Source organism: Oxyura jamaicensis, chromosome 4 (assembly GCF_011077185.1).
Source record: "Oxyura jamaicensis isolate SHBP4307 breed ruddy duck chromosome 4, BPBGC_Ojam_1.0, whole genome shotgun sequence".
NCBI lineage: Eukaryota > Metazoa > Chordata > Aves > Anseriformes > Anatidae > Oxyura > Oxyura jamaicensis.
In genome coordinates, this window is record NC_048896.1 from 51,931,227 (window position 1) to 51,947,560 (window position 16,334).

Here is a 16,334-nt window from a genome sequence, read left to right on the forward strand (position 1 = left end):
ATGTCCAATTGACAGCAGCAAGCTGACTATTCTACCTGATAAACTCAATCAGAATTGATAAAAACATTTTTATATAAAAGGTTTTATATATTTATCATGTATGTTCACACAATATGAAGGATTATATATAAATAAAATATGTAAATATTTGCTTGATATTACTGTTCCATGGAAGCAATTGCAATAATTGTTTCCATTATGTTCTGAAAATGTTAAGACTAAAGGGTGTGTGCCCTTAAAATGAGAGGATACAGGAGAGCCTTTGTTGCATTCACCAGGAGTGCCTTAGGAGTCTAGAAGGGTCATTGAAATTGTGTTACAATCCCCTGCTTAAAATGTTGACTTCTGCGCAAGCTAAAGCAGATTGTTAGAATGTTTTTGCTGTTTATAAAAGAAAACAGTCCAGCAAGGCAAAGCTGTCAGAACTCTTGGTTGTTTCAGTGAATTGTGTTTAAATTTCTGTACCTTTATTCTACTCTGCCTTTTTACTGTATCTGTCTTTTTTGACCATTGTATTCTATTGTTTTCCTGCTGAACTGAAGAGCTGTTTAACTTGCCTTTTTTTGTGTACATAAAGTGATCAAGTTCACTCCTGAAAGGTCTCCTACATGTAGGTACTTAAGACGCTGCGTCCAACAGACATATTTTCCTATTTTTGTCCTCATTATGATACTTCCCTTAACACTGATTTCTGAACATTCATCTGAACTGTAGATGCTAGAACCTCAATTCTTGCAAGGAGGCTGATTAAAATTTATTCATACTATGTATTACCTACCTGTTCATATAACAATCAGTCACATTAACACCTTTGACTGCAGCAATGCATTGGGATTTCGTGTCCAGCTGCTCTGCCCAACATGATTCAAGACTTTTTCAGAGAGCTTTCTGTTCTGTAAGTATGGTCTGTATTCTTTGCAACTAGAAAATTGAATTGGTGCTTGGGTGTGTTCAAATGAATAGTTCTCTTGTACCCAGCGTACCCCATCAGATCCTTAACAGTTAATTTTCACTTCCCTCAATCTATCTCCTGTCAAATGTTGCTTGTCATGTCTGTTATATAAAAATACAAATCAGCACAGTAGGGTAAAATAAGTAATACATGCAAGGCTTTCAGGAACGTGCTCTTGATGCTGATTCTTTGCTGGTTGCATTGTATGCACAGCATCCATTGCCTGTTCCCTTTGATGACTTTGTATCACTTGAGTTCCTTAGGAATGATTGTGTTACAGTTAAACCACAACATGAGCAAACATAAATTTATAATACATCAGATATTTTGTAGCAACTGCCCTTAAACGCTTTTATCCCTCAGTAAAGGTGGTATTCTGTAACACTACAAGGACAGGAACATATAGCTGGTAGTGACTGTCACTGGGAAATAGCTTACATAAATTAGCATCCTTGCTTATTTTAGATTTTGTTTGCCTAACTATTTCTGCAACTTCTAGTTTTTATTAACTTTAATATTAACAGCTGTCATCCTTGTTATACTTAAACCTGTTGTTTTTAATTGCTTTGTTTCCATCAAGATAAGTTGTTATTGTTTAGTTGCTTTGGTGTTTTCTTAGATGAGTAATGACATCTTGATTATCTTAGAAGATGTTCCTATACGGCTTAAATAAGTTACAGGTTTATTTGGCTTTGGGATGGACTTGAAATATATTACAGAATGGTGAAAAAAGAAGTCGTGATCACTTACACCGAAGCTACCACAAATTTTTAACTTTGATCTATTAGTTTTTCCTTTATTTAAAATTCTACATTATGTTATGTCCTATGTTGAAGCTACCTCAGTTAGGAAACAGTCACTTTAAAAAATAAAAGTAAATATTCCTGGTAAGGGTTAGTTGCATTCCAGTGAATAATGTTACAGTTTTTTATGATTAAGACAAATAACTGCTTCATACCAGAGTACCAAAGCCAGTTATGTGCTCCAGGTCAAGTTGTGATATCAAGGTACGTTTCCTTTCTTACTTCTGCTTGCGTGCTTGAAGCTGGTCTCTGGCAAAAGAGGAAAACAAACTGAAGATTATACAGAACCTAAAAGATACAATTTATTATGTCTAAGGCAAAAATCTTCTGTTGTACAGGTAGGAGACTTGTTGGGAGAGGTGCATGACAGCTTTCGCTCATCTTGAAGTCTGCGTCTCGCCTTAGACAGGTGCCATCTTGAATTTTGATATAAGCTCTTATTTTCACAATACACCCTGACGTTCCTGACAGGATTTCTGGAGCCATTTAATATTTCTCTACAAATTGTGTTTTGAAGGGAGTAAACAGAAAGTACTGAAGGTATTTGCTTGTATTCTGTGAGGACCCGAATTTTAAAATCTCTGTGAAGAGGTAGAGGTAGATTGGCCGTGTGGAGCCACTCTCAGTGGTTCTGGACAACAAGTACTGCTCAACAAGAGTCATTGTAGGCCTAACAAACCCTCTCAAATGTTTATTTTCCTTTTTTTCTATTGAGTTTGTCATGAAGCTTAGAAAATTAGGGCATATCAATGTGAAGATGTTATTTCTGTGGTAACAATTTGGACTGCACTTGAAGCGTTAAGTGATGGCAAGCCTGACTCCTCCTGAAGGGTCAGGCATTCGGCAGGGTACAGCCCCGCTCTGACTTGCCAAGTCAGAAAAGAGATTAGCTAAAATACAGGTGAAAAACTTCTTGAGGCATATGGAGTTAGATCTGCAATAACAAAAAACACATTGATACCCCTTGAAGATACCAAATACTTGCTGTATTTGAGCATTTGCTGCATTGTTTAAAGCTAATAATTTGATTCCTCTCATACAGCAATGGTAAAGGTTGAGAAGCAGCTTAATTTTCTGGTAAAAGTGGGGTATTTTGGTTGCAGTGACCTCTGATTGCAGGTTCCATATCCACCGTGCCTGTTTGACCACAGAGTCACTGGGAGGTGCGAGTGTGTGAGTATCAGCATTACACTCCTTGTTCTGTTTGTCCGTCGACCCTGGAGAGTGGCAGAGAGACCAAATAAGCTGCCTTGGCTTCAGTGGAGCTAGGTCAGCGTGTACTGCAGGCTTGTTCCTGGGAGCTTACACTTCTAGAAACAAACCTAAAGCTTTGAGCTCCCAAGTTGTGCAGACTGGGAGCGAATTTTTTACTCTGCAGTGCTTGTTCTGAGCTGATACATAGAGCACAAGGAGATAAAAGATTTATTTTTCAGTAATTTTGGTTTTGTGTGGAAGGATAGTATCAATTTTTAAAACTAACGGAAATTAAGTGGCTATTGTAAGGAAGATTGCACAGGGCAGTTCCTGCCTGTGTGAATTGAAAAGTGGCTCCTATGTGGAAGTGTAAATTTATTGTCAGAAGGTTAATAGCAAACAAAGCTTTTTAGAAATACATGGATAGAAAGGATAACTAGAACAATGCTGACATTTGGGAAGTGCATAAAGGCAGTACACTCAATTTAGGGAAGGTTGGAATATTGCATGTCGGTGGGGTGGTTGTCATGCAGCAATGTGTGTTAACATTTTTACCCCTTTTTCAGCAGCAGAGGGTGCTGCTATTGCTTTGCTGCAGTCTTACGGAGAGTTGTGCTGTGTTGCTTTGCAAAGGATTTCCCTCCTGCAACTAAAAACTTAGTGTGTTTTTTAATCTACAAAATAAATACAATGGAGTTTAAGAAGTTTATACTATAAAAAGAGATTCCCTTTTTCCTCTTTATTTTTTTTTGCAGGGATCACGCATAGGCTACGTAGATTCTTCATGCCTTTCATCTCCTGAGATGTCTAACAATTATCACAATGCTTTAAAGAGTTTTTAAACCAAGTAATAATTCATTTAGTCGTGCCAAAATGGGTACATGTTAGGAATGGCTCTGACTGTAAGAAAAAAAAATGTTGGCAATAGAATTTTTTGTTCTTCTCGCTTCTTCCTGAGATTCTCCTTCCTAATTAAAGCTGCTTTCATATCACAGTCTTGAAAAGATTAGCAACGTGCAAATTTTTTTCCTGCTGTTCTCCCCATTTGGTTTTTGTGAACCACAGCATTAAAATACAATGATAAGATGAGTAAATGGCTTAAGAAATATAAACAATTAATGGTCTTTACAACTGCAAGGCAGAACTACTTTTACGTTACTGTGACAGTTTAATTATTTTGGAGCAAGTTTTGTGTTTTTTAAACAATAATATTTTTGACCCTTCCAGTACAGAATCTTATTTTTCTGTTGGATGGTAATAACATTAGAAACAGCCACGCTCTTGAGATTAGTATCAATTAACACTTACAACCTTTGACTTATTTCTCATTTATATACTGCACAGTTTAGTTGCTGATGATTCCAAGCATGAAGGATCATTTGGAAAGGTTCTGCAACTGTCATTAAGATGTAGTTTGTTAAATATTAAAGTAGCCGTGGAAGGAATGCAGATTCCCAATCTCTGTAGATAGCAAAGTTCTTTCTCTTCTGTGCTAACCTGCAGCATGTTTCTTGACTTCAAATACCGACCCTTCTTTTGAAAAGTACTTTTCCCTTGCTTTGCCTTTACTTGACTTTAGGTAATGGGATCATTTGCTGCCTGATATTTGTTGAGGTCTAGCTGTATTCTTACCTTTGTAAGTAGAATTGCCCCTATGCTTTGACTTGCAGGTAAAGCTGGCATGAAAAAAATGGCTGCTCTGCTAATTTTCTCTAGTTTGTAAGAAGATCACGAAGCTTGCAAATTGATATGTGGGTTCTACTTGTAACATGCGGTTATCCCACGTATAGTTCGTGGCTTAACTTGGCTACCCAGTCAGCTTTCTCCTGCAAAATTCTTGAGGTATCTAGTAATTAAATGCTGTGTTAAAATGTCCCTTGCAGTCAAAGGACAGGAATCTCTCCTACAATAAACGCTGTCGTTTCTTTCCTTTAATGGAAGGTGCTTTACTGTTTTTCATCGTGCCTTCTGGAATTTTTACTACAGATTTAATGCACAGTACTGGTGTGTAATTTGTTTTGTTGACCATTGTGTATAGACAGGAGAATCAACAATCTCAGTGCCTGGGAAGGAAGAGAAGTTTAACAGAAAACATTGATGCTGACAGTTTGGGTCGTAGTTTTGATTACGAGATGGTATTTAATAAGGAGTTTTTCATTGATTTTTGCCTTCGTTATAGAGAGATGTGTGTTTTCTTGATGTGGAAAGGACACAGTGCTGATCTAGTCCTCTCTTTTCCTGTTACAGTGATCACTTACTGGACTAAAGACCTAGCTGAGTAAGGCACAAGCAATTTTCTTCTACTTTTACCAATAATTGAGGTCAGTCTTTCAGTTCCAGTCTATGGATTTACCTCAACTAGTCACACTAGAAAATAAAACTACAGAGCTTTTGCTTGTGCCAGATTTGTCTGTACAGATACCTGACTCAAATGTTCAATCGCACCCTTTGTGCAGTGAAGACGCGGCCTGAGAACGTGTACCTTCCTTATTTCCTGATCGTCCTTACAGGCACATTTGGTAGCTCTTTCTGAACATACGTGTAATTCTTTTGGAGCCGTATGTTTGTTGATATGCAGGCATACTTCGAGCCCTTCCCTGCAGCAGGGAAAAAGCCAGCCACCTCTCTGGCAGGGAGGCAGTCTCTTAGACTTGCTTAGAATTGATGTGTTGGTACGAGGCTGTATTAACGTGAATTGTCTTCTAGTTTCTTTGGCTGTGCAGAGCTCCTTAAAGATAAATATTGGAAAGGAACTTGTCAGTGTGACTCCAACTGCCGTATCAGATTCCTAGATGGCTTTGTGTAGAACACATCAAACTAATTCTTTCAGAATAACTACTTGAGGCGATGTCTTTAGTTGCACACTTGTTTTGTAGGTTTTGAAATCAGCATCAATTAACCACCTAAATTTTGCTCAGGATCTTAGTACTCAAGATGAAAATTAGCTTTTTTAAAATATACGTTGCATTTTTTAAGAATGTCAGTAACACCATTTCAACTCGTGAATCATATGGCCATGACAGTACGAAGTAGAAATCACGAAAACATGCTCGAGAATACTTTCAGTATGCCTACTCTGTGGGGATGCATTGCTTGTCTAAGAAATACATGTGGGAGCTCTGCCCCACTTAAATACGCCATTTGTTCCTTATGTTGTTCTTGATTATGTGGCAGGTGCTGTTGCCTGATGTGATCGTTAGCCCAAATATCCCTAGTCTGTAGCGATACAGCTGTATTTACTGAGCATTTTATCAGTGGATGCTGCTGCTCCAAGTGTTGATTTTAAGCTGCTTCACCTTTTGGAGCTTAGCTGAAGTTGTTATTAGTGGTTATGAAACTTGATGCAAATGGTGAATCAAAGTGTGAAGGAAGTAAAACTTACTGGTGAGTTAGTTTTTGGTTCTGTTGATTATTTTATTTTTCTTTTTAAGGATGGTCTTTTGATACTAATCTGGCTATGAAGTTTATGTTTAAAAATGTCATGATCAGTACAATTATTTTGTTCACTGATGTTTTATACTCAGAAAAATTGAGATACAAAATTAGTTTAGAGAGGTGGAGGAATAGAAGGTGATCTGAGGACCAGGACTATGTTTAACAGCTGCTGCAGGACTAACATTTTTTCATGACTCATTTGTCACTACAATCTGCAACCTAGCAGTATATCCTTTATTTCTGTAGATTCTCTGTTATCTGCACAACATCTTGGTATTCAGGAAACTTTACATAAGGAAATAATTTACATATCTTTACAAATTCTTGAGTATAAGAAGGAAATGCAGAGATCTGTCCCAAGTCAAGCTGGTCCAAATTAACTATTTCTCTGTAGACAATCTTACTTCTTTTTATGTGTTTTTTTTTTTTTTTTTTAAATTATTATTATTTATTTTATTATTTTTTTTAACCAGAAGCTGATGTTTTCTTCTGATGCTGCTACCTGACCAAATATTACATAATATGAAACGGGCAAATTGTGACTTTTAGTACTATTCAGTGTAATTCAATCTTGGGAGACAGCGGCTGTGCTTTTTGGCTGTGTCATGAAATAAGACTCTGTTGGCACTTATTAAATTTTAATGTATTTGTTCAATCCCTGGTGCCTCTGCTGAAGTGGAAAATGTACCTACAGCCACCACAGATTGCCAGCAGGGATAAGTTCCACCTTATTCATCATCAGAAGTCATTATTACTTTTAAGTAAAGTATGAGCAATGTTTCCTGTAAGTGCAAAGCACTTTCTTATTCTGTGTTACTCAGCTGCTGGTTATCTATATTTGGCAGAGGCAGGAGACCCTTTGTTGTTCTCACTTAAGTTATGGAGCCTTTCTAAAGGATGGCAGCCCTTGCGATCATTATTAAGCCAAATATATTGAATACTAAAAATATTAATAAACAACAAATAACTCATACTGTCTTTTACCAGTGTTAAGTCCTTCAGTTCCGATCCCTTGCTCAGGTATTCTAAAACACAGAAAATAAATCCATTAAAATGAGCAAGTGAAACTGGACATGACACAGCTATATGAAAGAAATCAAACTTTGTGTAATTCATTATGGATCCATTGTTCTTGCTAGATGCAGTATTGTTCCTTGTCTTTAAGTTGGAGGTTATCCAAAGCAAGGATATCGTTACTCTGAGGCAATTACCCATCTGCACAATTTTTGGCTTTGGTGGAAACCCCTAGTATTGCATGTCCTCTAAGTAAGTATCCCAACCTCTGCTTTATATGCATGCATGCTTATCTGTTCTGGAGGAAAAAAAAAAACAGGCTATTGAAACTTTTCTGATGCTTTGCCAGTGAGAACACTTTGGTACTGCTGCCCTGTATTTCTTTGTTGACAGAGTTTGAAGTACAAACATCAGGCAGACAATTCAGCTCAAAGCTGGATCTAGGTGTCCATATTAATATATATTTATATATAGATATATGTTAAACACTCATAAGTATTTTAGATAATGGGCAATGTTTGAACAAACCAGGGAAAGCCAGTGCCTGTTAAATAAAAATACAGGCAAGAATTGTCCTGTCGCATCTGTCTCCCTCCCCACCCCCCACCCCCCCCAAAAGGGGAAGAAAAAATGGGGGAAGTAAAAAAAGGCAAATAAAAGATCAAGGTGACATCCATATCAGCCAAGTGCCATGTCCTCCATAGACTACCTGCTCTATTCTGTAATCTAGGCATCCTTTACTTCACATATCTTGAGCTTTATAAATAGCTTCACAGCCCTTTGCAGTATGTTGTTAACCAGCTGAAAAGGATTAGGTAGCTTAATTCGTTGCTATCAAATGAATGCCAGTATAACAATTGGTTGCATTTGTTGCATTTATTTGAATTTTACAGTTCTAGTGAGGAAAAAAAATAATCTTCTAAAAAATAGACCTGGCTGCCTACATTCTTTCATTTCAAAATGTAATACTTTGCATTGTTCAAACTTCTATTTCTGGCACATTTTCATTTTATTTAAATAAAATAGCTGGATATAAGAGTCTTATTTTGATGTCAAAGTATATAAGAGGATTTTTTTAATGCTAAATAGTATCTGGACGTTTTTTCTTCCTAGTAAGAAAAAAAATCTGAATGTATTAGTGGCAGGAATATTTTTAAGAGCTTTATGTTTTTTGGGGAAATGTAACTTTTCCATTTAATATGCAGAACGGGAGAATTACGAGTCCAAATTTAATTTTTAGTAATGGTTTCTAGATGCTATTAAAAAACTAATACTTGTGATTTAAAATGTTTTGGTACTGGCCTTGTATATATTTTGTATGTGTGTATACACAAGTAGATAATTTGTCACTTATAGTCTTGCATTTTACATGAAAATACTAGAAAAGATCCAAAGAGAAGTTGAATTATTGTGTATGAAGTTAATTTTTCAGTTTCCTGCTTTGTAAAGTAGCCTTCTTGCTAACAAAACCACCTGCTTCCCCTTCCCCCCAGCTTGTCCTCAGCCTGGGAATTTGACTTGCATTTTAATCCAGTGTTAAATATTGCATGACTTCCCTACCTGTTGTTGTTAGTCCTAATTCTTGCCTCAGCTTTATTTAAAGGTGCAACAACAGCATAAATAAGTGGTCAGCAAATGAATTCCTGCATAGCAGCTGTAGCAGTCCTTCTTAGCAGCTGGTGCAACTCTGGCTAGACTTAAACATACTTAACCACCAAATTGTTTTATAGCCAATGAGGACTGGGCAGACATTTCTGCAATACTTGGAAAGTGCAAGATGATGAAGCTGGATTCCTGTTACATACCTGAAATTTTTAATGAAGAAAGAAAGACATGTGCTTCTAAGATGGCTTGAAAAAAAAAAAAAAAGACAATGACAACAAGACCCCATAGTACAGTAAATAAAGTTGGAAGCTTTGTGGAACAAAGCCAAATGATAGACTTTTCTGATTGTAAATATGTACGCTTACAGGATGTTTCAATATGGTAGGAGCTATTTAAAAATGTATATGGTTAAGTATGTGTCTTAATGACACGGTAGTATCATTAGTATTGATGTATTGCCATGCCAATATGCAGTTTACTAGAAAGTCTCTATCTTTTTCATAAATACTTAATGTGACCTTACGACAAGCTACCTTGTGCGAATGGTCTCCTGCTACTTCTGTCAAATGCTCTTCTGCGCTAAGAACGTATGGACTGAGGGCAGACCTGTAGCAGCATGTTCCCTTCCCTTAATCTTGTTATTAATTTTTGTCTGAGATACTCAGGAAGCTTTTTATTGGTGATGTCTCTTCAGGACCAGTGTTCCATGCGAAGGGATCCAAGAACAAGAAGTGACCTGATAGCTTGATGTTGCTGAAGGGTTGATGTCTTGTCTACTTGCACGCCACTTCCAAGCACTTTTGCTGTTTGTGTTTGCATTATCATGCATCTGGCTGCTTTAGGAGCTGCTTGCATTTGCCAACCTACTGTAAAACTTACTAAGTGACAAAAAAAGCTGAGGGTTTTCTGGCATCCTGCATATTGAAGTAATTTCAGAGCAAAGTGCAAGAAGCGCTGCAGCCAGCTGAAGGAAGTTTGGAATCAAATGGCCAGAGCAAGAAAAGGAGGTGAAAACCACTTGTTAAAGAAAATAGCTGTTAAGCTAACACTGCACCTAAGTGCTAGTGACTTTGTCAGTGTGGAGTCAACTAACTTACAGATTGTATCACTTCTTTCTTCACTGACTTCTAGCCTGTTGAATAACCTGTAGCTGAAATGGGGATGTTGATGTCATCGGTCTCTTAAGTCGAGAGGAAATTGAGAGATTAAAGTTCATGAAATGCATTTTTTCCTGTAAGAGTTTTCAAAACAGCTTTTTGTAATAGTTGGACATTGTATAAAAGGGAACATGGGAACCAAATTTCTCCATTCCTGTGCTTTCTTTCAGAACTTTTCAGCCTTGTGCGAAGTGCTATCCATGTCAGTACACAACATCATAGTTCAGCCTGAAAAAATGCAGGTGATAAGGGCTCTATCCTACTCTTTCATTAGGTGTAAAAGGCAAAGGAGAGAAGGTATTGCATAGCTCATGAAAAAAGAAATTATTGGACACTGCTGGGCTAGAATCAGTAGCTGTGGAAAAGGAATAAAAGAACAAAAAGAAAATGTAGAAAAACAGCAAACCAGAAACTGAAGGAGAGCCTGGAGCAGGGTAATTGAACAGGGCTGGAGATTTGTGTGATGTTCTGTTGGAACATTTGACCACTTTATTGTTCCAGTGTTTTATTTCTTCAACTTAAAAAGTTTGAAAAAGGGGAATAGTAGATTTGCCTTTGACTTTGGGTCTCTTGCCAGTTTGCTTGTGTTGTGTTTTTTCTCATTAGTAGCTGCCCACAGGGCTCAGAGGTATTCTCGAGTTTCTTCAGCTTGATGTGTTATGCTTGTGCATCAGGTGAGCCGCAGCTGCCAGTCACGGTTTTCTTTTGTTTGCAGCAAATGTAGAATTAAAATAGTACATTAAATTCACTTTAATTCCAAGCTTCAGTTCACAGCTAGTACATTTTTATCGTGTTTGAAAGGGTTCACACTCATGCATGGATAATCTCTTCCCAGCCGATCTGTGGTAATGCGTTAATTTAGTATCAGTTCACAGTGGATCTGAGTCTCTGCTTTGGAGGGCAGGGGGAATGTCCTTGCTGGTAAAGGAGGATGAATCTGCATTTCAACGGGGCATAAGTTAATATGCAAAATGAGATACTGCAAGGGACTGATAATCTGGTTGGTGAGAAACTAGGCAATTTGGTGATCTCTGCTTTCCAGCTGCAAGCAGGGAATGCTGCTCTTCTCCTTTTTCTGCTGGACTCTCCAGCTGACCTCTTTATCTCTTCTATATTTTTTAGGCAATTTTGATCTTGAGAGATCAAAATGATCCCTCCATTGATTTCCCTGCATACCCTCTTCAGGCTTCTGGGTCATTGTATTTTTACACACACACATTTTCATACTGACTGAATTGGGATACGACAGAGAGACTCTTGAGAGTAATTTTTTTTTTTTTTTTTTTTGGTGCAGTGCCACTAATATAGTTGGGCTGGTTTGGTACAGCAGTGCCTTGTTTCTATGCAGCTTATTCATTTGCCTGTACAAAGCAGGCTCATTTGCAGTATATCAACTGGGAACTATTTGTGTACTGGTATTAGAAGTCCTTCACAGAAATAAGCTTGGGACCACAGTCACCGTTCAAGAATAGTTACTAGTGTAGTTTGCTTTGCTCACAAAATGGTTAGTATTCTTTCTACACATGGGTAGGGACCGGCGTGAACGTTAGGAGAGCAGTAAGGCATGTGTATAATCTAAGTTCTTCTGCATTCTGTTTGCAACAGCTGTGCAGAGTTTTCAGAAAGTATTATTTAGGAAGTATTTCTTAAAGTACGTTCAGAGAGTAAATTCTAGTGTTGTGTTTCAATATCTGTACATTATTTCGAGAAGGTGACTTTTAAAATGTTGCAGTGCTCCGCTTTATCCATTTGAGGGCACCTCTTCACCAATGTTAAGAACTGTTGAAAGAGCGCCTGGGGTTCTGCTTTCTGCATTTCAGCCTTTCTATACTTGGAAATATTTAATTTAGGCCTCTGTAGGTCTTGAATTGTTGCATCACCACATTAAAATGTCCTAAGTTCGTTTAGTCTTTCAGCAGGATTAGTATCCAAAACAATTGTGAGCTCTAGGAGAAGATTCTGTGAAGTTTGTGAGCAAGCTGCTTTTTGTTGCTGTGATGAATTATTACAGCTATGCCTTAAAGCCTTCCACAGTCAAGTATTCTGAACAAGCAAGGGAGTTTCACAACATTTTATTTCTGGTAAACAGTTCCTAAAAACCTCTGCTAAAGGTTCACATTTAATTACTTCAGAAGTTACTGGTGCTTACTGCATTCATTTGCTTTACAGAGATGTCCCCACGCTTGACCGTCAGAAAAGAAAGAAAAGTCTTCTGCCTTATTAAGCTCATAGTTAACTGTCCATAACAATCTCAAACTAATATTTTCAAACGCAGGTTTTCAGGCACTTTTACGCATCTAAATAAAGTGATCTGATTTCTAACATGACAATGGGTAGGCACTTAAAAAGAGCATCATTGGAAATCAGTCCCAATTTGCTCAGAAATAGGATGCTAGAAAAATGTATTACAAAGCAGTAAGGCTCAAATTTCTGTAGTTTCACATTTGGCAAGTTTATACATTCTCTCTGTATAATATTTAAAGAAAAAGCTTTTAAAGATAAAAACAACAGAGCTATTCTTTAAACTTTATAGTTAGAGCTTAAATGAGAAGTATATGTGTAATGAATACAAAAATAAATATATCCAATGTATGCAATATATTCCTGACACTTCCAAGATAGCCAACCCTCTCCATTTTTGTCTTCCTCTTATTGCTTAAATTAGGCTGTGTTGTATTTTCAGGCTAAGGACTCTCACTGATTAAATGTTTATAGCTGTCCAGCATAGCTTGGGACCCTTGAATGTTGCTGTAAAACAATTAATACTTACAGTCAGTAATGTGTCATGCATTTAAGACTGAAAAGGAATGATGATGCATGGAAGCAAAAATGGGCCAACAATATCTGGTCTGCATTTTGATGATGCCAAAAAAAGGGGGTAAGCGGAATGCACAGAGACAAAAACTGAAGCTGTTTCTTTTGGTATGGTGATGTGTGAAATTTAGTGTAGTCACTTCACATATGACAAAAAAGTAATTCTTATTCTGCTTTGGCTTTATCCGCTTAGTAAGTAGGCAACTCTGAAAGTGAACGTGATACTTTTTTTCAGCAAGAAGTGTGTCCCTGTGGATTTACTTTAGAATATCTGCTTATGAATGTTTGGAAGTTACCGAGGAAAAACTGACATATGTTGGCACTCTTATCTCAAACCACACAGAAAAATAAGGTCTGATAATTGGAGCTCTGTCTGGAGAAGTACGAGAATAATCTGTGACGGGAGCCTTGTGCCACGAGTGGGGCTGGGAGAATGCCTGGCTTTATTCTTGCCTGCTCCCTGCATGCAGAACTGTAAATGGACTGAGTCGTGTCCCTGTTCTCCACATCGGTTACGAGCTGAGGTAGAAGGAGGAGGAAGACTGTCTGTAAATGAGTATGCTACTAGGCTCTGATACCAACTGATAGCGGCTGGTATTAAAATAGAACGATCTGCCACACTGTCTGATCTTCCTCTCAGCAATTGCGCAGTGAGACAATCTCTTAAAACAGTTTTTCAGCAGTTTCTCATAGCACATGTGTGTGTATTTCTGTATGCAATTAAATGAAATATGGCATATTCCTTAAACTAGAATCTGAGGCTTGCTTTGCGTGTTTGACAAATACCATGTCTGATCTTGTCACGTTACAGACACACCATTTAAATACTAAATTCCATTAACAGAAATACATTTTGGTAAACTTCCACTTTGCTGGAACAATTGAGACAGCAACTGGGTACCTCAGAAATGGAAAACTTTGATTGATTGCTTCGTTTTGAAAGATTTCAATAGAGTAGTGAGAGTTGGTTGTTTTTCCTCTGTTTGGTCTTTCAAGGTAGAAATAACATATCTGCCCCCCTCTTTGGAGTACTTCAGTGAGGCTTCCTTGTCTGGGTGAAACTGAAATCCTAAGGCACCTTTCTGAAGTCTTCTAGCCAAGGTAAAGCCTAATACTTGTATAAAATACCAAGTCCTTCAGAATGAAGCTATCAAGTATGATCTGATGATACCCCTGCTAAGTATAAGCTAATGATAAACTGCTTTTGGGTGTTTATAGGATGAAGTGTAAAGAAGGAAATATAGGGGGTCTTTTAGAAGAACATACACATCTAGAGCTTGCTTTGGAATGGTATTTGAATGGCATAGTAGCAATGAAAAATAGGTGCATGAAAACACTGTGCCATCCAGCATTCTATGCCAGCGTTTCCACATGCAGTATCTGTAAAGAAATCTGAAGTTCTTTTGTCCAAGAGGCTTTTTCTTATAAGTAAATGGTTACTGTAATGTATATATACTGAGTGAAACATTTTGGATTTTTGTATTTTTTTGTAAAACGCATTCAACAAGTAAATGTGTATTCGGGGAGGCCCTTTATATGTGAGTGAAACATGATGACAGGTTGGCTTTTTTGAAGGGGAAACAAAGAGCTAAGTGGAGATGCTAATACAGGCATATTTTAATGCTGTCTTTTGTCAAGTTACAGTGTTGTGCTTCAAGCATTAAAGCATTACTACACTCCCTCTTTTGCCCTTACATAATTATACAGTTAATTATCTTTGCCGGGTTGTGCATAAAGGGACACGCAAGATTTCTTAATGGTCATTTATTCACTCTGTTTTGGGCTATACTGGCTCGATTCGTACAAGGGCTTTGATGGCTTTCTGCATCTTTTATCAGTAATTTCATAAGATATTTTCACTGGCTTTTGTCTCTTTCTACTTAGTTTTGCTCAAAAAGGTTTTCAAAATTTGAATACATTTTTAAGAACCGTGTTTAAGCATAGGGGTTGAATAGGGTTGTGGGAACCTAACAGCATTGTAGGGAAGCTAATTTGAACCAAAAATGATTTAAAATTGCAGTAAACTAATTGCAGATAATCTGAGTAATAAGACATGGGTGTTTTAGCTTGCTTTGGTGGAATAACAACTTATTCCAGAAAATGGCACTCGGCTGGGGTTGTTGCTGAGAGCAGCCTCTCTCCATCTCCTTCAGGGGACAGCCTTCCTTCAGGAAGGGAGGTGAAGGAAAACGAGCTGGGAAACTCAAGGTGACTCTTCCCACAGTCCTCACGGAGAAGGGACTGTGCCCTTCTCCTTTCCAACTGTGTGATGGAAGGGGCCTGCATGCAAACCCGCCAGAAAAGGGAAAAACACTTCAATGCCACTGGTCCCTAGAGCCAAAGCCCCCACAGCAGCAGGGAGGAGGGGGGTGCAGGCTGGGCTGCCTGTACGACAGTAAGGTAACTTTTTTGAGTCACTGGCCATCGAATTTTTATTGAAAGCCTCCAGAAGAAGCCTGCCTGGAGAGCGGTGGGGTTGATCCTGGGGTAACACCGTTACTGACTGAAGGCTGGGGTCTCCTTAGATTCTTTCTCTGAAAGGACATTGCGAGCTCATAAAATAAACCAATTTAAAATAAAGTAAAAATTCTTCCTTTAGAACACGCGCGGTAATGTCTGTGGCACTGAAAGCTCCTGGCAGTTACGTGATTTTCTCCTTGGTTTTTAATCTCCGGATCCCTTTTCAGAGAAGGGTTCTCCTGACATGGCAGGGGAGGTCCACCAGCTGTGTGACTGGCAGGAGCAGTCTGCCTGCCCCTCCGTCGTGCAATTCCTGTCTATACTAGGATAGCTCGCACTTGACTGAGCAGCAGACAGGTCAGGACACTTGGCAGGAGAAGGTTGAGAGACAAAGGCAGAGGGCTGTGGGGAGCTGGATCGCCAGTTTGAAACCCGTTTTTGAAAGAAAACATGCAACTTTAGAAGTAAAAGGTTTTTAGCAATGCTCAATTATTATTAGTAGACTTGACAGAGTAAGAACAGTAAAATGTCCAAACCTGGGAAAACTGCCATAAACCATGGCTTGGTTCCTGTTGATCTTAAAAGTGCCAAAGAGCCTCTACCACACCAAACTGTGATGAAGATATTTAGCATCAGCATCATTGCCCAGGGCTTGCCCTTCTGCCGTAGGCGGGTAAGTGTAAAATTCTCTAAAACCTGAATTTTGATCACTTTGCTTGTGGTTTAGTGCTTTGTCATGGTGCATTTGTCCCATGAGGAAATAGTTATCTGTACAGCATATTGTCTCAGGGTGCCACAGAAGAGCCCTTGGGTCAATTATTTCAATATTTTTTCTGCTTCATTTTAATTAAAATCCTCGTGTTGTTTGTCTTAGATATTACTCATTTACAGGGACACGTC

General features: G+C 38.1%; 1 protein-coding gene across 3 annotated transcripts in view; it reads left to right on the plus strand.

Moving 5' to 3' along the window:
- Positions 1–16,334, plus strand: part of FBXW7 (F-box and WD repeat domain containing 7) — a 170,828-nt gene that overhangs the window by 76,527 nt on the left and 77,967 nt on the right. The window contains exon 1 of one of the 3 annotated variants that reach the window (XM_035323740.1): positions 15,809–16,107. The exons of the other annotated variants lie outside the window; for them this stretch is intronic. Coding sequence (XP_035179631.1) covers positions 15,961–16,107 — 147 coding nt within the window. The 5' untranslated portion in view covers positions 15,809–15,960. Of the gene's footprint in view, positions 1–15,808; positions 16,108–16,334 lie in introns of those variants that run through there. 3 annotated transcript variants of the gene reach the window in all.